This window comes from Phyllopteryx taeniolatus, chromosome 5 (assembly GCF_024500385.1).
Source record: "Phyllopteryx taeniolatus isolate TA_2022b chromosome 5, UOR_Ptae_1.2, whole genome shotgun sequence".
NCBI lineage: Eukaryota > Metazoa > Chordata > Actinopteri > Syngnathiformes > Syngnathidae > Phyllopteryx > Phyllopteryx taeniolatus.
In genome coordinates this window covers 29525728-29551495 of record NC_084506.1, presented here as the reverse complement: position 1 = coordinate 29551495, position 25768 = coordinate 29525728, and the positions used below count along the sequence as shown (strand labels likewise).

Below are 25768 nucleotides of genomic sequence, written 5' to 3'. Positions count from 1 at the left end.
AGTCGTTCAAAGTATGACCACAATAATGTATTATTATTAAATAAATTATCATTTATTATTATTATTATGTTGAATATAATATAAAATGTAATTTAAATATAATTGAAATAAAAGAGTTTTCTTTGTTATAGTGCACGGGGAGCCTTTTCTGGTCGGAACTAATAATACATTTTCTTTTACGGTCGAACATTTTGAGTGTAACACATTGTCAGCCAGCTATGTCGGCGCTGATAAATGTATGTTCATTATTTGAGTAGTCTACATTTTGTCCCAGATGGCTCATATATATAGATGCAGGGCTCACCAGATATTCATTTTGAGATAATGTGTTGAATAAAGGTGAAGTATCCGCAGCGTGGTCCATCAGTTTTAAGGTAAAGTAAGTTTTTGTGCCGACTTCTTCCGTCATGCTTTATCTCTTCACTGTAATAGCTAGCTAACGTAATGCAGGCTAGCTGAGTCGACGTAATTAATTTTAAATACCCTACTACACAATAAAGTCGCCATGTTGTTCGTATCCAGAACAGCAGGGGGGGGGGATTGGTGGAAGGTACGAATGTGTAATTAAAACGATGCGCCGTCAGTTACAGCATATATCATCTTGCACAGTTGATGTCGGTTTTGTCAAGGCTCTTTGTATTGTATTCCTCTCAGGTATACACGTGTTTTGTTATTGCAGATGCACTTTTAACAACGATCTTAAACAATGTCATCACTCTTTTTGCTCTTTCAGTTCCACGACCGAGCCATGGCCTCACTGTCAGAAGAGGTGCTTCTGGTGTTGAAAAAGGTTCGCCAGAAGAAACAGGATGGCACTCTTTATTTGATGGCTGAGCGCATAGCCTGGAGTCCAGAGGGCAAGGACCGCTTCACCGTCAGCCACCTTTATGCGGACATTCGCTGTGAGAGCGCTCTCTGTGTGAATGTTATGATGCAAAGACAATGTGTGATCAAGTGTTATTTGTGGTCTGTTTAGGTCAGAAGATCAGCCCGGATGGAAAAGCCAAAATTCAGCTCCAACTGGTTCTTCACTCCGGCGAGAGTACCACATTCCACTTTTCAAATGAAAGCACTGCACTTAAAGACCGGGAGGCTGCCAAAGAGCTGCTGCAACAGCTCCTGCCCAAGTTCAAGAAAAAAGCTAACAAAGAACTCGAGGAGAAAAACAGGTGAGCTTCTCCCAGTCACTTTTGAAGGTGGCCTGGTATTCAGCTATCATATATTTTCAATTTAAAAGCCATGCTTACGTTGTGGCTTATTATTGCATGTTTGCTTAATTTTCCATCACATTTGTTACTACTGTATTTAGTTTTATTTTTTATTTTTTTAACTTTTATCATGGCAATTTGTGTATGAAACCTGTCTCAAGCTGGGGGATCGCAGTCTCGTTTCTGAATTGTTTGTATTTAATTTGGATTTAACAAAAGGCACATTTATTTTCTGCCTAACTCATATCATTTATGATTCTTTTTTTGTGTGTGAATAAAACGACTGATTGAGGTAATTTGACACAGATCAGCAAATACTTTGATGAGACTGATAAACCATAATCTCTATGGTTTGTCCTTTCCATTTGACTTCTTCCACAATGTAGAATGCGTTTACTGTAGAACAAAATAGAAAATGTCTCATAGTGGCCATCGCTGTTGGAAGTTACTTGATTGAATATACTGTTTCCCAATGAAGTGCTTAATGTTAGGCTTGGAACATCTTTTTTCACAATGTAAAGATAAACGTGTTTCCAATATTTAATCCGCCTTTCGCAATATGAATGGGGAGTACATTTTATTAACAGAAAGACTGCACTATGGAAACGTAAACATTCAAAAACACTGTATATCCTGTCAAACTTCGACACACTTTCAAACTGTTGACTGCTAGTGTATGTATCAAAAATATTGTTTGTTTTTCATCTGCAGGATGCTTCAAGAAGATCCGGTGCTTTTTCAATTATATAAAGATTTAGTGGTCAGCCAAGTGATCAGTGCTGAGGAATTCTGGGCTAACCGATTAGGAGGACTAAACCAGACAGACCCTGCAGTCTGCAACAATAAGCAGGAAGTTGGTATATCTGGCGCTTTTTTGGTGAGTGATTTAATAAACCCTTGTGTACAATCTCATCATGAATTTCAGCTTCTTTTTACAAAAATAAATTGGCATTTTTGTTCTTTACAGGCAGACATTCGGCCTCAAACAGACGGCTGTAACGGCTTGAGATATAATCTGACAGCCGATATCATTGAATCTATCTTCAGAACCTATCCTGCAGGTAAATTGTGACTGGCCGCTGTCTTTGACTGTTTCTTTTTACACAGAATCTATGTGTGTATATAATATATATGAACTACACTTGTCATTGCAGTGAAACAAAAGTATTGTGAAAGTGTGCCTCACAACCTGACGGAGAAGGAGTTCTGGACACGCTTCTTCCAGTCGCAGTATTTTCACCGAGATCGCATCAACACTGGCACACAGGACATCTTCACAGAGTGTGCCAAACTGGATGAAAAAGGTAGAAAGCATTTAGCTGTTGCAAATATGTATTGGTTAAAGGTGGAAATAGATCTGTGCCATTATATGCTTTAAGGTTTGATTGTTTTGTTTACAAAAATAAATAAATAAATAACACTTCTGTTCATTGTGAAGGGTTAAAGTCAATGGTGGTGCAAGGAGTAAAGAACCCCCTGGTTGACCTGCAGTCATTAGAAGATAAATCCTTGGATGAGGTAAGAGTTAATTAACCCTAACACTGAAATGTTAACAATTAGTCTCATTAATATTATGCAAGTACAGTGGAAACTCTTAGGTCTCTTCCGAGATGCTGGTCGATCTGTGAGTTGTTCTGATTTTTTTTTTCCCCCCAATGGGAAATTAAGATTATTGAATGCAACTATTCGAGAGTCCAATTTTTTCCTCCATAAAACTTTTGTGACTTTCTGGACAATGTTTTGTTAACAATCATAGACATACAAAAACATTTTTGAAATAATATTTTAAACCCAGTATTAACTTAAAATGATTAAGGTGTTTTGTTTGTCTCTCGCATGTAATAAGTTAACCACTGCAAAGTGTAAAACAACACAACTGTTAACCAAAAAAAAACACATTACCTAAACCCCACATTAATAACATTTAAAGAAGTGCATGTGGAAGCTGAGGTCTTACTGCTTGCAATGTGACTCATAATACCCCTTTTTGCACGAAAAAAATCACGAAAGCCAAATATACTGTAAAACACACCAAGAGTTAAAGGGGCCATATTTTACCAAACCAACTTTTTCTAGTATTTGGGATGTAATATTGGTTCTCTGATGCCTCATGATCTGCAATATGAATTTAAATCGTCCACGCATTCCTGAGCACCAGATGTTTTCCTGCAGAAAGGCCTGAAATCAGGTCATTTCAATTTTTTAAGCTTATCTACGTCCTAGCGAAGATCTCCGTCTACCTCTGCGCTCCCGAGCCAGCGCTATCAACATTACAAACACATGTGCGCTCACAAGTGGGTCTTCTACACGGAGGCAACCAATCAGAGGAAAGGGTGCAATCTTAGTCAAATATGGACAAAACGGACACAAAACTGGGTCAAACGGAAGTAGCTGTCAAAGGGGCCTTTTCTGGACACTCGTATGACTAAACCAAGGTTGTTTTTTTTTTTAAGTGAAATTGACATTTTTATACTAAATCCATGTTAGAGAGTCTCTCTATGGAGGTCTAAATAGCCAAAATATGGGACCTTTAATACAGTGGTCCTTTTAGGTATGAGTGACCCGAATTTTCGAGACACCGCCAATTTTTTACTATGCCTTGTGAGTGTAAACCTGAGATATGAGCGCTGGTAACCATAGTAATAGGTTTGGTGGTGGGTATTCACATTTCTCTTGGTTTGACTCCTGGGGCCTGTTGGTGGTTGGGGCTCTCCAGGGGTGGTAGGGATTGTGGCCGCGGTGGGGCGCGCTGCGTGTGGGGGATGGGGTGGTCCGGTACCTTAACCCTCCCTTTGGGACTGGTCAGCGCCCTTCGGTTGGGCTGGGGGACATTTTCAATAAATAATAATAGTAATAGAATAATTTAAAAATAAGCACAGGGAGTATTTCGAAACTCCTCTGTTGCACAACAAAACTGTTCCAGCACAAAAGGCATACAGATCCACCATTCTGCATGGCCATGCAGCTGAACAGGGCAGGTAAAAAAATAATAATAAATGAAAAGGTGACACGAAATGGTGGCAGTTAAACGCAACTCAACTGATTTCACAATAAACAGCAGTTTGGCAGATCGTGAGCAAGTCTTCAAAGAAGAGGCTTCAAGTTCTCTAATGCCTCTCCCAGTTGAAGGTCACTGTCAAACTAAACATGAAACAAAGACATGTTATGTATTTAAAACTTTGCCTTAAGAATGCCCTCCCTCGCTAGCTTAATGCTAACACATAGTAGAAAACGCCACTAACGAGCTAACGGATGGCTACAACCCTTAAACAACAGGTATTTGAACACAAACGGTGGAACAACACATATAGGCAAACAATAACCCAATACTCACAGGCATATATTCTTTCGCCTCTGCAAAAAATGACTAATATGATTGCGGCTTACCGAATCACGAAGAGTAGTGGTGACTCTTATTCGTTTGTGTCTGTATAACTGTATTATACTACCGCCCAGTAACCAAGGCGGGCACGCCAGAAGCACCAGGAGGAGCAGCACAATGAATTGAATTAAAGCGTTAACTCATGATGCACAAACCATTGAATTCTTCAAATTCTATTTAATTATGTTATGACTGTGTTTTAAGAGAGTGCAATATTAAAGAGTGCTATTTTCCATCTTAAAAAGCATTTAACAACATTTGGCGGTGAGGGGGGCGGCTGGAACGATTAATGGCGTTTCCATTCACTTCAATGGGGAAAGATGGTTTGAGATGCAAGCGTTTAGAGTTGCGAGCATGGTCATGGAATGTATTAAACTCGTATCTCAAGGCAGCACTGTACTTGTGTGCTTGCTGAACTGAGGTCTTGTCTTCCACTTTAGAGGTATTAGTGATGCTTTTTCTTCCCCTGTACTTTGTTCAATCTCTTGCTATTTTTATTGTCTTTCACGCAGGGTTACGGTGTCTGCACCTCACTTCCCTCTACTTCCAATTCAAACAAAACCGTTAAGGAGAGCAGCAACTACGCCATTATAAAGCGCTTCAACCATCACAGTGCCATGGTGCTGGCAGCAGGCTCACGCAAGGGGTAGAAGTGTAAAAATAATAGATGTAGCTTTCCGAAGAATGTCCTCATTTAAAATCTTGGTCTGCACCTGCATTGTTTTTAAGGGAGAATGACCAAGGTAGTGAGACGAGCAGCACTGACGGAAACTCGCGGGATTCAGACCTCTTTCAGCCTCCCATCAAGAAGGTAAAATGGTTCTGTCGAGTGGTGTTTTTTTTTGTGTCTACTATGTGAACATATAAATTACAGAATCACTCACTTTCTCGCGTTTGCTAATTTTTCTTAGGTGAAATTACAAGAAGCCATAGAGTATGAAGATTTGCAAAGGGAAAACGGACCAAAAGTGGTTGCATTAAACCTCAAAAAGTCAGACAGGTACAGTGTCTCCATTTCATTGTGTTGGCCCATTTGCTTGAATATGCTCGCAAGTGACACTTTGGAGAGCAATTGCATGTCATTTTAGCAGCAATTAATGCAAAAACTGCCATTCAACTTGACTTGAATCCGTCTTTTTTTTTCATTCTATTCTTCTCCACAGTGTTTCAATGTAGTTTTTCTCTCCATTACTTTCTTATAAGGTATGCTCATGGTCCTGTGCCTCTTCAGTCCCTAAAGTACACAACGAGCCAAGAAATCATCAACTCCGTCAACCACATCCGGCATGAGATGGCCAGTTACAAACCCAACCTAACTCGGGTTTGTTCAAGCACCATATGATTCCTATTTTTGGTCTCGCACTACTTTTACAATGCCATCAAATAGTGTTGTTGTTTTGAGAGCAATACTTCATGAAATGCTGCTTCTAATAAAAAAGAAAACTAAAGTAAATCCCCTATCAGATTTAATTATGATCTGTCAAAATAATAATGAATCAAAAAAACAAAAAAAATCCATATGTGGGTTTATTCTCCAATCAAGTAGTCCTGAGATTATTCTTAATTTAGATCTGGTGACTTCTGCATCTGTGTCTCACCACAATCCCACTCTGCAGGTTTTGACCAGCGCAGTAGCATCTTCCGCCACTGCAGCACTTTCTCCCGGCGGGCTCCTCATGCAGGCAGGATCGCAGCAAGCCATAAATCGTACGTCATGCTGCAGTCTCATCTCAGTGGGAAAATAACTCCCAGTTAGACTAATAGACATGTTGTGCTTTTTCACAAGTTGATTTCAGTTCTTTGCTTTTTATTTTTTTTTTATTTGCAGAGATGGTACCGTCTGACATCCAAGGGGAACTGAAGCATATATATGTAGCCGCTGGGGAGTTGTTGAGACACTTCTGGTCCTGTTTTCCTGTAAACACACCATTTTTGGAGGAGAAGGTGACTAAATGTTCCATAACATTACTCTAAATCACAGTGCCCAATCCGCTTTACATTTAGGCAGAATTTACACAGCAGATAAGGACATGATTTAACCCTGCATACCATTTATTAATGGCCTGGACTGACTTACCCCCCCTAGTAAGTTCAAGACAAGGTAACCTCAGCATTACTCCACATAGACTATTAACGTAGACCATCATGTGTCTGATTTTTTTTTATACAGTTGATTAAAATGAACTCCAACCTCGAAAGATTTCAGACAACCAAGCTTTGTCCTTTTCAAGAGAAGATTCAGCGTCAGTACTTAAATAAAAACGTAAGTATCTAATGATTTAAACAGAATCTGCTTACTGTGTTTCCAGTATCCCCCTGTTCCCATAGTTCAACAAAACCTTTTACCTCATAGTAAAGCTGTAAACCATCTGTGTTGGAATACAGGGGGTCCCAACATACGACATGTCGAGGTTACTCATGGTGCGTGCGAAATTAACTAGTTTACGCAGCGGCGTAAGAATATGTTGCCATGTGGCACAAAAACGCATGCTCAGTTATTGCCCTACTTACTGTTTTTCATTTGATTTTTTAGATTTATGGCCTACAAGTGTTTTTCATACAAATATTTACTATAATTATGACTTTACTACTCGTTAGTGATGGACCAGGGGGCGTACAACCTTAAATATAAATTTGTTTTAGGTCGCCTCTATAGGAAAGGAATCCATTGTAAACCGAGGAGCCCCTTTAAACCATTTTAGCTCCACTTCAAATACCCGTCATTAAAAACGACTTTGGCTAAAAACTACTGAGGGGCAGCAACCCGTAATCGTGTACATTTTCACCGGAGATGGCAAAAGTACTCGCACTCAGTACTTAAGTCGAAGTAAAGATATGTAAAAAAGTAAAAGAGAGTGTGATAAAAGTAGAAGTACTAAATCAACTCCTGTACTTAAGTAAAAGAGTACAGACTTAAAAATGTAATTAATACAGAAGTAAAAACAAAAAAGATCACATTACATCGCATGTAATTTTAGAGCTCTTGGCTTGACCTTTATGCTATTGAAACAAAGTGCTTTGCTAACCTTGTGAACTGACTGAAATGCTAAATTAGCTAATGATAACAACTGAAAAAATACACCATCATTGTTTGTGAATTTTTCAATGCCGGAAGCTCGCCACAAATCATTCTTACAGCTGACGACGTCAAACAATTATGGCTATAATAAGGTCATAGATTAGGAAAATCCTGCTTCTCTGAATCTGTTACGTCATTGTTGTTAAGGCTCCTTGGTTCACATACGTCCATGGCGTCGCTGTCCCTATTTTTCCCAGATCACAAATCTGATCTGAAATCAATCAAAATCTCAACCTCGTTTGACTTTACATCGCTCTGTTAACATCACTTTTACATCATGTCGTTGTCGGCGGACGTTGGGACAAGTCTATTTTGACAAAGGAAGGAGTAAAAAGTACAGATATATTTTCAAAAGTAGGGAGTAAAAGTTGTCAGATCAAGTACAGATGCTTAAAAAATCGACTTCAGTACACTAACAAAGTATTTGTACATTACTTCCCACCACTGATTGTCACCTTCCTTCACAACCAATATCGTGACATTTTTTAGACCAACCTCTACAAATATTCAAGTAGTTCCGAGCAGAGTTGATATTTCATATTCTCTTTACCGCGAGATTGAATTGACTTATGTTTAACAAAAAAAGTTTAAAATTGTCTAATGACATTAACAGAGTAATTGCAAAGAATTTTCCTTGATTAATCTTGTCTTTTGACACCCCTGCAGCTCACAGCACACTTAGAGCAGATGTTGCAGGCGGCGTACAGCAAGTTCCACGTCTGGCAAACGCGTCGCATGATGAGGAAAACCTGAGACCTGACGCTTTGTGGCAAAGGACAATGAAGACAAAGTGGACAAGGGTGTCCTGTGGAGACCTTCGGCGCCTGCTGAGATGACAGATCGCAGCCAGATGGCTTCACGGGAGGCTCGTGATGAAGAGATCTATGGATGCTGTTGCATCCGTTGACATTTAAGAGAGGCATATGGCATTTTAGTCACAAAAACTTGTTTCTTACTCTTTGTGTTGTTTTTACGGATGAGATAGGTTTCAGTAATGGGACTTTTATAATGGTACAATATGACCATGTTTCTCATGGAAATCATGTAGGCCCTCAGGATGACTGCCGACATGTTTCATCAGTGCAGAGAGCTCGGACATACAGGACAGGGCGCCCCTCTGGGAGCAGGACAATGAATGAAAAAGTGTTCAAGATTTAGGGAATTTAGCAATATTCCAATGACACCTCACACTGGAGTGTGTTGGTGTATATGAGGCACAGTTCACACTGTCCGGTTCTGTCTGCACTGTACTGTATATACAAAATGTTACTCTGAATTGAAGAGGTAAAGCGTTTTTGTTGGAAGCTGCAGCCTGATGAAAGTGCATGTATGCAGGTTTGGATTCATGCCTTAATTTCAGGGAGATAAATAAACTTAATCTTATAAAAGATGGATTTTTCTCCCATCTTGTGGATTCTTCGTGAGGCGTGACGTCCATCCACTTTAGCTTCCAAACACGTTCAGTAGTCTGCACGCTTTCAGGAAGTCCAGTCTTCACCAGCTGAGTGAGGCTGACTACCTGACCGCTCGGCTGCAGCTCCTGCGGTAACGTGAGTGATTTTGTCCAAAAAGCTGAGCTAACCAGAGATGCGAGGCGGAACATCTACGAGTTTTGTGGTGTTCTGTATATTTTTGCCCACGCTCGGCATTTCATCATTTAATTGAACGACGACTGAATGAAAACACCTAGCATGCTTGCTAACATCTTGATAAATTCAGCGAGGTCATATAGAGGGAATGTAAAGCAGTTGTTGGCAATTTACAGTAGTTTAATGGCGAGGTTAACTTCTGTTGAGCTGTCGTTTAGTTCGAAGACCAATGTTTATTTCCAGGATCAGCAGACGTGTTCTGTCTCGTGACCGACTCGCCACTTTCGGGTTTTTGTGAGAACGGCGCTAATCGACGTAAATGAGTGATGCAACTGTTACCACGAGTTTTTTCATGTGAGAGTTTGTCAACTCTTATTTATTTATGGCTGTAACTGGACGGTATAGTGGTGTGACGTCACGTTCACCTTATTTAAAACGGCTCGAACGTACAGTACTTCCTGGTACGGTCACGTGACACATGCATTCCAAATACAGGGGTTACTCTGTTTATGATGCTCGTTACCGCCGTACTTACTGGTTTTAAACAAGACTTTCAGTTGTGCTTTTTTTTTTGTACTCCAAGCGCGTAACACTGTCCTCACTCATCTACTGATGATGCAGCGTCAGTATTTTGGCTGAAGGACACTTCGACATGGTCACAGGGGCTCAGAATCAAACCCACCACCTTCGGGTCAAGAGAGGGCCACTGTACCACCATTGTATACAGTATACAAAATTGTATCCATTTTTTTTATATACTGCTAATCCTCATGAGGGTTGCAGGTGTGCTGGAGCCTAGCTGACTTTGCGCGAGAGGCAGGGAACATCCCGGACTGGTCACCATCCAATATGGCAGGGCTCAGAGACAAACAACCAATCCCATTAACACCTAAGAACAATTTGGTCTTCAATTAACCTAACCCAACCCACGCTTGCACAGGAAGAACATGGCTAAACCGACACAGAAGGGCCCGAGCTGAGTTATTACCTAAGGACCTGCTACCTGCTCTTCCACCGCGTAGCCTGTCTACAAATGTTTTTCACACCAATATTTAGGTTAGTGGCAGCAGGGTGAACGAGTGGCAAGCACATCTGCCTCACAGCTCTGATGTTCCAGTTGGAATCTCGGCTCCGACATTCCTGTGTGGAGTTTGCGTTTTCTCGTCATGCTTGAGTGGGTTGAATTCCCTCTGGAGGCATTATGAGTATAATAAATTACTAAAAGTATCGTTGATTGATAAATATAGGTTAGGTAAGTGATATCGCTTACCTAACCTATAGAAGGACAGCGCGTTGCAACTTATGGCGTTGCTGTAGGAATAGGAATGGTACACTCATTAGTCAGGGACCATATTAATTACATCTGCACCTTGCACATGCTTTTTCACGCGGATTCCTCAAAAAGATTATCATATATTGATACCATGTTCCGCCCACATTTGATGGCATAGGCAAGGGGTGTCAAACTCATTTTTGTCACGAGCCACATTGTAGTTATGGTTTACCTAAGAGTGTTAGTATGACTGAAACAAAATCATATAAATGTTGAATTGCCTCATCATATTACTGGTATTACAGTGGACTGGTATATATTTTTTTTTTGGGTGGGGGTGGAGGACCAATCCCAAAAATGCTTATAGGGGGTTTATCCGTGCTTATTCAAGATTTTTGGGGGGGTTAAAAAAAAAACTGTTTTTTTTTCAATGCAATTATAATGGCCGTCAATTATCTGCAGATTTTCTTTATTCTCTGTCCAGCTCGGTCCCTATCCCCTGCGCGTAGCGGAGGTCCACTGTATATATATATATATATATATATATATATATACACACACACACACACACACAACAAATTTATGGATAACTAGTTTTGAAATCAAAAGTCAAGGATAATAGTTTTTTTTCAACAATTGTTCAAGTTAATTTGATTTTTGTTATAATACATATGACTACCCAATTTCGCGGCATTTGATGAAACCGCTGTTATTAGCCCTTTTTTTTTCCCCAAAACTTTCCAGGGGCGTGCTTCTGAGTGAGTTTTAGCTTGAAATACATACATCTACCTGAGGAAATGCGCTTTCCGAAATTGGTGAGTTTTCAGGCATGTTGCGGCCTGCAGAAAGGCAATTCATTTGTCAGAATAATTATAATGAACAATTCCGAGGCACTGCCTGGTGGTCGGACCCTAATAAGTTTGTTAGTAGTTTATAGTGTTGAATATTTAATCACAACTTTAGAAATCCCGCATGATGCTGTGTAGTTCTACACAACTGCACAAATGCTAATAAACATTGCTATTGATACCGCTCCAGCAGAACATTTCATGCTACTTCACCGCAATCAGCCACAGTGAGATGCTCTTTTTAACCACGTTATGACCACACATTTTCAAATGTAATTGTGTAACTCGAGTTTTCTTCCTGTTTTGATTGCATTTATCCCCAATTAAGCCGCCTGTGATTAATCCCTTTTAAGTGTGGTGTCGTACTCTCCCTATGCAAAACAGGATATTGAGTGTTATTTTTTGCTTGTTAAGGCCTTGTTGTTTTCCCCACCAGTGTGTGTAAGGCACAAGTTGCTATCCATACCCCAAATCGGGGATAATCAGTTTGGCAAAGACTTGTTGCTCCTTTTATATGAAACAATCATTGTAGTTTTGAAACACATGTTAAATAAGCAGCCCTAGGGAATGCAGGATCACTTAGTCATTTGTTTCTGAGCAAAGTCAGGCTTTCCGCTTTATTAATGTCCACGGATTATAATTCTTGATGATCAGCCTGCGTTTCTTGGTCAGAAATGATGCTGTGATGCAAAATGTTTCCCCACTTACAGCACAGTGCTGACAAACAAAGCAAAAATGTCAGCGATGGCTGTTACATTTCACTTCTTGAGATTATGGCATCAACTACTGCTCCTAAATATAGAGCTTTTATCTTTAAGTTCCATTTTACCTTAACTGTGCACTATAACGGCTGCCTCCTCATGTGTTTACCAAAAATACCACCAGGAAATCAAACGCAAATCACAGTATCTTGTGACACTGTGAATAATGTCAGCCCCGGATGGGAATTTCACTCTCAGATACAGGATGTGATTTGTTTATTTTTATATGTAGTAAAAATGTTGTTTAAGTCTCAAATATGTACTGCCTGTGGGTTCTTTTTTTTTTTTTTTTTTTAAATACAATTCAGCTGTTTTGCGCTGACTGGGAGCGCTTAGATAACCAGAGTCATGGCTGGCCAATTTGAGAGACTTAAGAACCCTGCTGAGAGTCATATGATGCCACAGTATATGTGACCAAGCACAAACGTGACTACTAAACGCTTTCTGTCGTTCTTTTCCAGTCGTGGACGACCGTGAGGGAAGATGCCACGGATAGCGGCCGTACCAGAGGTCCACAGTCATGTCCTGGCAGAGTTCGACTGCCTCGACCCTCTCCTCGCCACACTGCGCTTAGACTCCGGCAGGCTCAAGGTAGATACAATCACGTAACCCACTATAGTAAACTTCAGACTATAAGATGGAATTTTTTTTTCCCCACAGCTTTAGTTAGCCCTTGCCATTTTGACAAAGTTGCATCTTATTTTCACATTTTCTTGATCTCATCAGCGTCACATTCATTCCTTCTTTGCTTTTCTTTAACTCATAAAATCGTATTTACTCTTTACTCCATGTTGAACTGTTGACATTTTTAAATAAAGCATTTAGATCGCTATTAGGACTTACTCAAGCGCACATGCTGAAAACAGAAACTAAATGCCTACAATGGCTGGACACCAAAGACGAGGACTTCAGTGGATTCAGTGAGCAGGACAATATTAAATAAATGTGACTATCCTAATTCTGGAACGTATTAGCAGTATTTTGAATGTTTGTCGTTTCTGTGTTACTTTGAGTTTTTTTTCCAATTGTATTTATTTACTACTGTAAGGTTGGCAGTTTTGTTTTTGCCCATATTAGTCCAATGTGTAATATGTGCAACAATCGGTTAATTGAAAACTAATCCATGATCAAATGAATCAACAACTATTTTCATAATCGATTAATTGTTTGAAGACCTTGTTTAACTTAAAATTGTCCAAATCCTCGGAATTTCAGCCTCTTGACGGGAATATTCTCAGATTTCCATTGACCGCCATGAAAACAGCCAGTTTGTCCTTGTTAAATCAAAACAAGACATTTGCAAACATCTGCTTTTACATTTGTACTTTGGAAAACAATGATCAACATTTTTGCCTATTTTCTGCCATGTTATGCACCAAACCAGTAACTGAATCATACTCAATTTATGTTTTAACATTTTCTGCACTGTCAATTTGAAATACTGTCCTGTTTTATCATAAAGCATTGGAAATTTTAAATGTTTTTGTCCAATTAATTAAAAAAATAATCAACACATTACTCGATTATTAAAGTAATCGTTAGTTGCTGCCCTAATGTGTAGCTTATGTGGGAAAAACAGTGCTGGTATATTGGCTAGCCTACAGGCTGAATTTGACGTTACTTGGTTAAGTCATGTGATTTAAAAGCTAAGTATATCTTGGCTCACTTTGTATAGGGATTTTTGCTTTGGTGTTAGGTTCAAAATCCACTGTGGCCCACATACTTTAGGCCAGTTTCCGTCCTAAGCACAACGCACTGCCGAATAGTTTCCGATCAGGAAACTCCGTCTGCAAGTGATCTGGAGCCGATCCCAGCTGACTTTGAACGAGAGGCACAGTACACCCTGGACTGGTCGCCAGCCATTCACAGAGTACATATAGATACACCTATGGGCAATGTTGAGTCTTCAATGAACCTTCCGTGCCTTTTTTTGAAATGTGAAAACTAACGCAAGCACAGGCAGAACATGCAAACTCCACACAAGGATGGAGCAGGGATTTGAACCCTGATTTCTGAACTGTGAGGCAGATGCTAACCACTAGCTCACCTTGCTGCTTTTTTTTTTTTTCTTTTCTGTTTTGAAGCAGACTTATTCATAACTGGTGTACCCTTTTGTAAGTCAAATCTAATGAGGCCTAAGAATTTGCACCCATATGTTGAATATCCAGCTCGTTTGACTGTGTGCACTGAATTTTCAGTGCACATGCTTGGCTGTGTCAAGGAAGTGGCTCGCAATAGGAACGTCGGCCGGAGGGTTGCACCTGATTCAGAGGGAAGGCTGGAAACAAAGGCTTATACTTACTCACAAGGTAATATTTGCCTCAATGTTGAGAAAATACCTCACCGTGCACATAAATGAATTCATAAAATTCCTTCCTGATAAATTAACACGGGGTCGCCTTTCAGGAAGGATCTATTACACAGGTGTCATGCTGCCCGCATGATGAAAACTTGATTGCAATTGCAACAAGGTAAAAGTCCTACTTACTGTGAAGTGCATTGGACTCTTCGTCATCTCTTTCTGACTGACAATGGGCGTTCCGTGTGGTCCAGTCAGGGTCTGGTGGCTGTGTGGGAGCTGCAGCTGGAGCGCCGTGGTCGTCCAGAGAGAATGAGCGTGTCGTGGGAGCACAGGGGCCAGAACATCACTGCACTGTGTTGGGACACCAATGCGCTCAAGGTTTTTGTCGGAGACTCGGCAGGCAAGGTGTCCTTTCTGCGGGCAGGATCCTCAAAGCTGGGCAAGGTATTCACAACCAAGTATTGTGCCTTAATTTGTTGCTATTCAATGATTCAGTCCCATCTTGGGTTAATACGAGACAATAACACTGCTACATATGTCTTGTCGACTCCGTCATTTTGTTTTGGTCACAGTCATTGCAAAAGGTAAGATGTTGGAAATGCTGCTTTTTTTTTTCTTTTTTTTTTAATGCAAACCCTGCATAGTCTTGCCTTGATTTTAGCCTAGGGTTTTCTTTAAATGCCGGTTGCTTGGTCTCCATATGCCAATGCAGTTTTGAAGGCTTCATTGGCTCATTTGAAGGCTTCATTGGCTCATTTGCTAGCCTGTCACCACATATTACGCAGCGTGTAAGAATCACCTGTAGCAAATCAACAATTTTTCAATTCAATCAAGTTTTTTTAATATAACACTAAATCACAACAGAAATTGACTTAGGGTACTTTACACGCGGTGAAGATCGAAAACCACACTCTGCACTTATAGCAATAAACCTTTATTTTCAATACGACTACTGATATTGTCTCTTTAATGTTCTTTTCTATTTTTTTGGAAGTTGGAGGCTCTTCTTGTTCTTTATTATTTGGCCTTTTCCTTTGTTTCCTCATTTGTTTTTTCCTCATGTTTGCTAGCTAATTACCGCCCTTTTCCACGAGCGTATCATGAACAGTTTGCCGTGTTCAGAGGCACAGATGGGTACACTTGATTTTGAAAATGAACAAATCTTTTTTGTTCAGATTCTCTGTGCAGCCTCTTACCAAATACACATTGGACCAGTACTGAGTGGTAGTTGTGGTCCGCTGCCGTAGACAACATTTTCTGAAACCTTTTCATTCAGTTGTGTTGTGATTTTACAGTATAGTGTAGCTCACATTCATTCCATTAAAGCAGTAATTTTGGATAATTCTTTTTTCAAGCATAACATTTTTTTTTTGTGCCGTGTTTGTTGTACTGTATAGGGATCAGGATTCGTAATGTTTCCTGTTCAGACTGTCACCACTGTTGACTCCAAAGTGGTTCAGCTTGGGTACCAGGACGGTCGGCTGCTGGTGTCTTCTCTGAGCCGCTGTTACCTCTGTGATACAGAGAGGTGGGTTTGGGTCACAATTGTCTAGAGCAGGGGTCACCAACCTTTTTGAAACTTCTTAGGTACTGATTAATGCGAAAGCCAACCAAGATGGGGCCACGCATCTGATAATGCTCAAATTATCTTTCATTATTTGTTAATAACAATTAATGATATTTATTTACAGTATGTGAAGACACTTATTTCCTTTTACACTTATCTGATTATTTATTTTTTTCCCTCATTTTGTAATTTTGTGATTGTATTTGCAACTAAAATACTCTCATTTGAGTCATCTTTTTTCATTCTTTTTCTCCTGTCCCCAGGGAGAAGTTTTGGCGTGTCGGGAACAAGGAGCGTGACGGGGAGTATGGCGCTTGTTTTTTCCCTCAGAACAAGGGATTGTTGGTGGGCCAGCCCCCGCTGCTCTATTGCGCCCGGCCTGGGTCTCGAATATGGGAAGCCAGTTTTAATGGCGAGGTTTTAAGCACCCAGCAGTTCAAGCAAGTGCTTACCTGCCCTCCTTTACCTCTCATCACATACAGGTAATAACCTACAGGTCTTAGAAGTAAAGTTAGTCAACTTGCTTAAAACAGTTGTTCCTCTTTCTGAGTGAAATAACACTGAAGACCTTTAAAACCCTCTGTTACCTGCAGAAATGAGCCACAATACAATGCAGGGCAAAAGAGCCCCCAGTCAATTGCCTTCCCAAAACTACTATATTTTGGGTAAGAGACACACATTTAAATGTTTTTACAGTTTCAGTTGATTCATAAAATAAGCATGTTAAAGTGGATTGCTAGCATATTGTGAAGAACCCGCTACACGCAGAGTGAAATTATTTTGTTCCTTAAAATGTTTATGATTTTTGTTGACAGAGATTCCCTCATTTTCATGTCAGTTGACCAATTGTACTCTTTTTGACAGAGACCAAAACCTGCTGACCTGGACTGATTCAGCCATTTATATCTTTACACCTCATAATGGCCAAGTTCTACTGTGGACAGAGATCAAAGGTAAGTGACATTGATACTCTTAGACGCAATGATTCACGGTAAATTAAACGATCGACCCTATTTTCTGGTGTCGCAGACGTGCTCGACATCGCAGTCCACCGCAACGAGCTTTTCTGCCTCCATGGCGGCGGCCGTCTGTCCCACCTCACCCTGTTGTCTGCAGAACGCTGTGTTGAACGCCTTCTTAAACGGGAGTCCTGGCCTCTGGCGGCTTCAGTCTGCTGTATGTTCCAGCAGACCATCAGCATCAGTCGGGTACGGGAGCTTGTATCTTTTTTAATTTTTTTAAAGAAATACAGCATGTTTGAAGAAATGCGCCATCATGCTTGTTGATGTCATGTTGAACATCCGAGTAACCACATGTCCTAGGCAAATGAAATTAAATAGGCTTCATGTTGAACAAGAAATGATGTAGTCTGTGTTTTAGTATATTCTAACACACAAAATGCCTTTTCATTGATTGGAAATTTTCATTTATTTTATTTAACCTTTAGTTAGCCAGGATAAAAACCGATTGAGATGGAAAATCTCTTACAAGAGTGTTCTGGAATGTCATTATTCACCCTAAAAATAGACAAAGTAAAACCGTAAACTAATATTAAGCTTAAAAATTGAGTGTAACACAAAACCTAGTTTTTACACATTACATTGAAATTCAAGATCATTTGAGCGTGAAATGACTATGTTATTAGGTATGAAATGGTGTAATATTTTGGGGAACAACCTCTATCGTAGAGGTAAATTGTTTAAAGAAAGAAGAAAAAAAAATCTCAGTAAAAATTGCGTTCCTGCCTTGAACTCCTTACCAAGCAGAGCCAGATCATTTTGCCTCATGTTGTTAAATTCATATCTCTTATTTGTGTTTTCTGAATGCAAGCCTTATTTCTGTGTAATTCAGGACAGAAAATCAATTCCCATCGACCGTCTAGAACACCTTCGGTCCCAGCTCAGTTCCAGCACTCACCCCGAGTTGATTGGCCAACTGGATGAGGTGATCGCCAAGCTGGAGCCCCTGGACTCGGCCTGCAGCAGCCGCAGAAGCAGCATCTCATCGCACGTACGTGGTGATAACTAACGCTTCCTAATAGTTGCATGTTGATCACTTTGATGTATCCCAGGGGCGGGCAAATGTTTGTACTCAAGGGCCATACGTGATTTTTTTTAAAACCAAGTCAGGTCATTTATAGCTGAGGTGAGAAGAAGAAAAAATCACACGGAACAATTTTAAAATATTCATCTAAAATACAATTATGTTTCAGTCTACTTTATTAAATTATATAATTTATTTCATTTCATCATAGTTAACCAATTATTAAAAAAAAAAAAAAACATCCGGAAAAATGTGAGGCAGATGTGCTCAGCACTTGAGCGCTATGCCACTAAAATAACTTGTTCCAAATGAATCTGTAAACTGCTTTGCATGCAAATCCTGATCCTGTCTTTCATGATTAGATCCTCGTTTGAGTCTCTTAAAATGTCGCTTCTTCCAAAAATCCAGGAGAGCTTCAACGTCCTGGACTGCGGTATCTACCGGGTGATCAGTCGCCGAGGGAGCCAGTCCGACGGAGAGACGAGCTCCCTCGTGAATCAGTCCATGTTGGAGGAGGAGCGGCTCAAAGAGTTCAGCTTTGCGCAGGAAGAAGATCAAGCGGACCACGGTAGGAGACACTTGCGACGCACGCGCCTGGTTTGAAAGTGAATAGCCACTGTGCAATTTTTATATTCATGAATGGTTTTACAACTTATTGAATTGTTTATATGCCACGAGTTATTTGGAATTGGAATGATACAGCTGGAAAGGGATCTATTTGAAGAGTGAACCTTGTCTTCAACACATTGCTAATTATAATGCTCTTGTCTGTGTCATTGTATCCTACACACGCATCACCACCTGTGTTCAGTTTTATTTGTATTGCACAGCATTTTCCTCTCCTCTGTCTCCTCTCTGGCACCTGTGCTCCGGCTACATGCATGAGGTCTCCACCCTCTCATCGTGCACCACCAGTGCTCCATCCATCTTTGTGTTTCTCCTCTGGCTCTCGCCCCGATCTCGATTCAGATCCACAGAGCAGTGAGCGTACGGAAGCCGAGCGATCTGAGCAAGGCCTGCAATTCCACCTGCCCCTCTCATTCCGCCCCAAACCCCCACGCATTGCACTGCAGGCCGTCAAAGACAGGTGAACAAAGTGTCACAGCAGCTGCAGTGTCTGTCTGAAGTGTGGATGCAGATGAGATTATTTTTGGCTTTTACTCAAACAATGAACTGAAACTTAACTGAAAGGACTGGCTGAGGTGGAGCAGTGGCTTTTAACTTCCCCTTTTCAGTAAAGTTTTAGACCCACGCAAGTTTTATTTTCACGTCATTCATTTGTTTGTACAAAGGTGCCATGTTTCATTTCCAAGCATCGTGCTCATTTGTCAAGATGTCCTGGATTTAGCTGCCATATATTATTATTTTTTCCCCACTCTCAGTGTTTCTAGTTTTGTCAAGAAGACAACTGAGAAGATCAACACGTTCCAGATGAACTCTGAACTCTGGCAGCGACCCGACTTCAGAGAGAGCGCACATGCCGAGATGTCTGCCGGCTCTGCTCAGTTCTCGGAGGAAGCAGATATTCAGTGAGTACAAAAAATGTTTTAATGTAAACTGATGAAATTTTTTATGATGTGATTTAGCCAGTGACAATGAATTTGTTGTCACAGAGTTTATGCAGACATGCCCGACACGGCGTCTGACCTGTTAGAGCTTCAGTCGGCCACCGAACAGGCCATGTAAGTACAGAATTGTGCCGATGATGAGTGAAAAAGAACTATTTTATTTCAATGTTTTTTTGGTAGCAGAAAATATTCATGCTATTATTTTTTTCCAGAATTAAATGAACACCCTGTTCATTTTCCACAGTGTTGTGTTGCAATACAGTATTTACAACAAGCTTTATTTTTTTGGGTTAAACTGGTCCTAATTCTCTTCTTCTTTTATCATGCCCATCCCAACCTTACTTCGGCATGCGCATTACATGATACCTTGTTCTGGCATCAGTTCCCAGATTCAAGATCCCTTGGTTTTGCTGGATCCAGACTTCCTGGGAGAAACTCTACAAGAGTGGTTGAAAGCGCTGGAGCGAGTCCTCAGGCCGGCTCGGCCCGAGTCAGCTGCTGGAGGTCCTTCAGACGCATACGAACCCGGACAAGATGCACGGGAACCGCTTTTAAACACACGCTCAGAGAAACCACAAGAGTCATCAGAAGAACCTACGGAAAGCTTACCACAGGAGAATATGCCTCCACAGGTGGAGTGTGAGACTCAGGTGGCCTCAGAGAGCGAGACAGTTGCGCCTGAAGAAGCCTTGCGACTGGTTTCTCCCAAACCGCTACCGTCAGAGCTGCTGGCTAATCTCACCCAGCTGGCCACACTTTATACAGAGCTGAGCTGCTTCAGCAAGCAGGCAGGCGCCCAGGCGTTGAGCTGTGCAACCTTCCTGCGCCGCTACTTCTTCCTGCTGGACCAAGAGCGCATTAGACGCATGTGTCTGCTCTGCTGCCAGGAGCAGCAGGAGGTGCCGAGCTCCTTCGTCGAGGCCATGATAGGTCAGAAAACCCCCTTTTTCCATCATTACTCCAAAAAAGTCGGCCTTAGGGTGAAACTGATCACGTTTTTCAAAACTCCATTTAAAAACTTTTCATGACATCATCTCGCATTGACAATTTCAAACAAGGATATGCTAATTCTTTGTATAATTGTGTATAAAACGTTAAGCAAAAAAAGGTTCATTTTTCCATAGGTGTAACACAGTCCAGTAAAGTGGTGGAAATAATTCACAAAGGAGATTTACAGCGATCACTACGCTATCTGAGAGAACTGCAGCCCTGGAGTCCTCCTGTTCTCCTCGCTCACTTACACAGGTCAGTAAATATCCCGATTGTCTCTTACGTGCAAGTTGTGCGGCGTAATTGAATGCGTTGACATCTAGGTTGTACGAGAAGCACGGTGAGGCGGCTGCACGCTCCTTTTCCCCGTTCTACCCCACCATCGCACCCGCAGATGTGATGCGGATGGCTCACAAAAGCCACTTCCTGGCCTACCTGGATAACCTGGTCCTGTCCCAACCTGAGGAGCACAGGTAAACCCACAGCTTGATGCTTTCCCGAAAGGAAAAAAAAATACACCCCTGGTTAAGTTTTGATGATTTCCCTTAGGTTGTCATTCCTGCAGTCTCTTCTTGAACCAGAGTCACTGCGGCAGGAGTGGCTTGAGCTGGCACTTACCCACGATGCACCTCGGTGCCACGATACACTGACACCCGAGGGACTGCCCAGGTCGGCTTGCGAACATTTGTTGGAAATCAAATCGAAGCCATGTTGTCTCTGGCGAAAGTTTACAAAACTATCCGTCGTAAAATGTGCACTGCAGAGTCGGCAGGTGGTGTTGATGTTCAGCGCGCCATCTGCGTGTGTCTTCAATCCATGGCTTTTTTATTTCTTTTTTGGGGGGGATCATTTTTGGGGTGCAGCCATCGTTAGCTTGCTAAGTGCAAGCTGGAGTGGTAAATGGGCCTTGTTATGGAATCCAAGCACAACCGCTCACAACCGAGCGGCGTAACCCAACGAAATGACGTCACTTTGTCCTTATAAAGTGAACGGAGGGAACTTGCGCTAGAAAGTATACGCCCCAGCCCTGTGACATCACGGGGCTGTGTTTTAGCCCACAAAATCAGGAAAATTCAAATGGTGAAAAAGATGCTGAAGCTCTATCGCAACAATTCAGCACTATATGGTTATACGTCTGCATACGTTTTCAGCACTTCGAAACAGAACACAGATATCTGCTTAGTTCCACTTTAACAGCTACAACATGAGGCACACTAGCTCACTCTAATGGGATCTGTGACAAAGATGATTGAAGCAATGAATGTGCCCTTGCACACCGTTTTTGAATTCTCGAAATGATCATGCTTTGAATGCCATGCTCTGTCCACGTTAAGCTTATTTCGCTTCGAGAGATGCCATTTGCGGTGCTTGTATGACGTGGCAAACTACAACAAATACCTTGTATAAAATGATCCTTGCAAAGACAACGTTTTATGTTGTATTGGCTTTGAATAGATTCTAGTCTCTTCAACATAAAAAGTCACCTAGATGCAAAATAACCTCTTTTTGCAGGTGGAATTCTCATTGTTTCAGTTGGGGTTATGGTCGCCTCCTGTCTCTGCTGATCCAGCTTCCCGCAGACTTGTTGTCCAAGCAGAAGATGGCAGAAACCTGCCGCAGTCGCGGGTACTTCGTCTAGCACCTATTACACCAGAGGTGTCCAAAGTTTTGCCTCTGAGGGCCTCATACAGAAAAAATGGAAGGATGAAATCCCACTTTGGCATCCATCCATCCATCCATTTTCTGTACCGCTTATCCTCACTTCAACTGTAATTACTAAAATCCATCACAGCTTTCTGTTAAAGGTGAAAAGGCAAATTGTTTAGGATTTTTCTGGATTCCGGGGTGGCCCCTCAGCCCTGTATCCCACTAGAATAGAGCCGTCACTGAACTGAGCAGCAACCGAATGACATGGCTGCATTCAAGACCCAAATGAGCAAGCTGTAGTAAGCTGACAATCTGGAAAGCAGTGTTTACCTGAGGCTCATCAATTGATATGTTCACAAATCAAACCTTGACACAGAGCAGAAAGTGGAGCAAACCATTTTTCTTCTCAAACTGAAATCAATTTATTCAGAGGGGCTTTATGAAGAGAAATGTTCTTACTATTTTAGTTGTAAATACTTTCTTTGCACCTTTCCACAAATATCTAGAAAAGCTCTATATGAAACCAAATTAGTAGCAGTAGTATAGCCGTAGTAGTTTTCGCTCATTTTAACTACAAAGTTTCGATTGCATGTCGTCATTGTGCAATGTGTTTGTGTGTGCGCAGGTACTGGACAGGGTATCTCCACCTGTGTTGTGAGCTACAGCGGCGCGCCGACGCTTTCTCAACAATCTGTCAGTTGAATGACATCACCCTGCTGGAGGAACCAGATGGTGGGTTTCATTTTCCTCACTTCAGCCCACACTGTCCATCAAAAACTGAAACGAGACCACTGTGATGTGACATATTGCATGGAAATTTACACTCTCCTATTTGGACTTATCAGTCGTGCCAAGAAAAGAAAAACTAAAATAGTTGCTGTGGTCGTATTTCTCTCATTCGCCCCAAGGTAGCACTCTATTTTTTTTTTTATTTAAAATGAATCCAGATTCAAAATATAGCCACTGTTTGACAGCAAGACATCTACAGCAATGCAATGCGGTTACTGATGTCATAGTAAAGGTATTTATCAGTCATTACAATACACTTGGTTGAAGTGGATGGCTCACTGTCTATTAAAGCATAAGCCACTATTTGGGGTATTTTCTCATAGTAGGCAACCTCCTTTCATTGAATTGCAGGTTGCAAGGTGTAGCCTGCTCTTCAACGGGCTGGTAAATATAACTGTGTATCAAGGACTGTTTTTCCATGCAGGTGTGGAGCCCCAAAACTTGGCCGAGTGGAAGCTCCTAATCCAGTTGGCTCAAGACGGCAGCCGTTCGACAGACGTGAATGGAGACGCTTTGTCCAACGGCTCCACAGGTTGCAGCAGAAACGTCAGCCTGGAGAACCTGACCCTGCGCCTGGCGCGCACGGCCGGGCCAGAGCGCGCCATGGCCGTCCTGGAGGAGTGCGGAGTGCAGCCGAGTGTTTCGCCTCACTCCCAGTTGGTGTGTGAGCTGCTGAAGGTGGCTGAGAAGAGGCAGCGGTGAGTCGGTCCTGGAAATGGTCGCACTCGCATCATGCGTAAAAAGTATTACGAATCACTTCTTACCGATGTTGCTAAAGATGTTTGTTACTAAAAGTGCCTTTTCGTGTTTGAGTCGCTTTTCAAAAATTTCCAAACAAATGGCTGACTGGTTAGCACGTCTGCCTCACAGTTCTGAGGACCCGGGTTCAAATCCCGGCCTCACCTGTTGGAGTTTGCATGTTCTCCTCGTGCCTGCGTGGGTTTTCTCCGGGCACTCCGGTTTCCTCCCACATCCCAAAAACATGCATGGTAGATTAATTGAAGACTCTAAATTGCCCATAGGTTTGAATGTGAGTGCGAATGGTTTGTTTATATGTGCCCTGCGATTGCCTGGCGACCAGTTCGGGGCGTACCGCGTCCCCTGCCCGCAGTTAGCTGGGATAGGCTCCAGCATGTCCCCTGGTGAGGATTAGCAGTACAGAAAATGGATGGATGCAAATAAAAAAATTAGCTACATTTGTTTTTGAGGGGGAGTTGCTAGTGTAGCCTGAAAAGTTCCCAAATCTAACAGCAAAAGTGCTAAATCACTGTGTTTTGTGTTTCAGGGCGATCATTCAGACGATGCTCGAGCGCTGCGACCGCTTCCTGTGGTCTCAACACGCATGACCGCGCACATGGACATGAGATGATGCCAACAATGCCAGGATCTTACGCTAGCTTTACTGCAAACTGATCTTAGAGCTGTGGATTAATTTATTTGCTTTACCTTTAATGAAGGTACTCGCCCTTAAAACTACAGTATGTGTTAATTGCTCGTATTTTGCACGGAAACTCTTATCTTGTTTGCAAATGAATGTACTGTTGGTGCAATACTGATTAAAGGCTGTTTGTTTTGCATGTGCCAAAAACCTTAATCAGTCTATTACTGTGTAACAAATGTTCTCACCAGTTATTATTTAGATTTTTAAAAATCCATGTATTGCTTACTGTTTCATTGATTTTTAAAGTGTTTTATGTTTCAACATAGGCAGAACCAAATGAGGACTTTCACTAAAGCATGGAGAGGTTTAAATGAGCAAAAGCAAATACTTATAAAGAGGTTAGAAAGTCACAAATTCAGAAGGTTTGTGCTGAGTTTTTTTTTTTACTAGAACCATTAAAGCAAAGTTGGTGTATTTATGGAAGGGTTTGCACGTGACATTTGAATGCACACAGCAGATGAAGCTAATGTGGATCAACGTTAATAACAAGTTAATGACACCGGACTTCTGACTGCTGTGATGGTATCGCACACCTGCCGCATCAAAGGGGCAAAGTGGGGATTCACATTTGAATGTTCTTGTTTTATAACATTATGAGTCACTTTGACCTTTTCAGCCTCATTCCTGGGTTCAGTTTGGGTAAAATTCCTTTCTCCGACTGGCAAAGAAACAGTCAGCTGCTTTGATGTTTCTTCAAGACTTACACAATTAAGGCACAATGCCATAAAAAAAATTGTCAAGCAATTATGATGTGTATTTAACTCGGCCTATTTCTTCAAAGACTCAAATGCTGTGTAGCAGAAGGGTGGGCAAAGTATGGCCCTTACGCAGGGTTCCTATGCACGTATGGAAGAGTATCCAATGTTGTGCTTCCAAGACTGTTACAACAAAACAGGGTTAGGGTTTTAAAGTAGGGTTTAAAAACGCGTTAGGCTTTCAAAACAGCATTATGGTTTCAAAACAGGATTAGGGTTTTAAAAAGGGTTAAGCTTTCAAAACGGTAAGGTTTTCAAAGTAGGGTTTCAAAACGGTTAGGGTTTTAAGGGTTCAAAACAGTCAGGGTTTCAAAACAGGATTCTGATTTAAAAGTAGGGTTTTAAAACAGGGTTTCAAAACAGGATTACGTTTTCAAAGTAGGCTTTCAAAACAGGGTTAGGTTTTCAAAGTAGTGTTTCAAAACAGGGTTACAGTTTCGAAGTAGGATTTCAAAACAGGATTAGTTTTTCACAGTAGGGTATAAGAAAGGCTTAGGGTTTCAAAACGGTCAGGGTTTCTCAGTAG

General features: G+C 41.3%; 2 protein-coding genes across 7 annotated transcripts; both read left to right on the top strand.

Annotated features, from left to right (window-relative positions):
- Positions 1–183: 183 nt before the first annotated feature.
- On the top strand, positions 184–9063 carry gtf2h1 (general transcription factor IIH, polypeptide 1). Its single transcript, XM_061774650.1, has 15 exons — positions 184–374; positions 734–902; positions 977–1169; positions 1920–2085; positions 2176–2269; positions 2363–2512; positions 2647–2726; positions 5103–5236; positions 5320–5401; positions 5502–5590; positions 5794–5911; positions 6207–6297; positions 6419–6534; positions 6761–6853; positions 8336–9063. The coding sequence occupies exons 2-15, from the start codon at positions 749–751 to the stop codon at positions 8420–8422; spliced, it is 1647 nt and encodes a 548-aa protein (XP_061630634.1). The 5' UTR covers positions 184–374; positions 734–748; the 3' UTR covers positions 8423–9063.
- Positions 9064–9086: 23 nt separating this feature from the next.
- hps5 (HPS5 biogenesis of lysosomal organelles complex 2 subunit 2) lies at positions 9087–24640 on the top strand. Of its 6 annotated transcripts, none has more exons than XM_061774645.1 (23): positions 9090–9219; positions 12602–12731; positions 14339–14449; positions 14547–14611; positions 14694–14886; positions 15840–15970; positions 16273–16491; positions 16603–16674; positions 16874–16962; positions 17039–17217; positions 17861–18019; positions 18461–18620; positions 19022–19139; positions 19435–19581; positions 19666–19734; positions 20003–20550; positions 20745–20865; positions 20934–21083; positions 21160–21279; positions 22123–22236; positions 22883–22989; positions 23471–23744; positions 24332–24640. In XM_061774645.1, the coding sequence occupies exons 2-23, from the start codon at positions 12624–12626 to the stop codon at positions 24390–24392; spliced, it is 3315 nt and encodes a 1104-aa protein (XP_061630629.1). In that variant the 5' UTR covers positions 9090–9219; positions 12602–12623; the 3' UTR covers positions 24393–24640. The 6 variants fall into 6 exon arrangements, with proteins under 6 accessions (XP_061630632.1, XP_061630630.1, XP_061630629.1 ...); XM_061774643.1 differs by having other exon boundaries at positions 18968–19139; XM_061774644.1 differs by having other exon boundaries at positions 9144–9214; positions 18968–19139.
- Positions 24641–25768: the final 1128 nt, after the last annotated feature.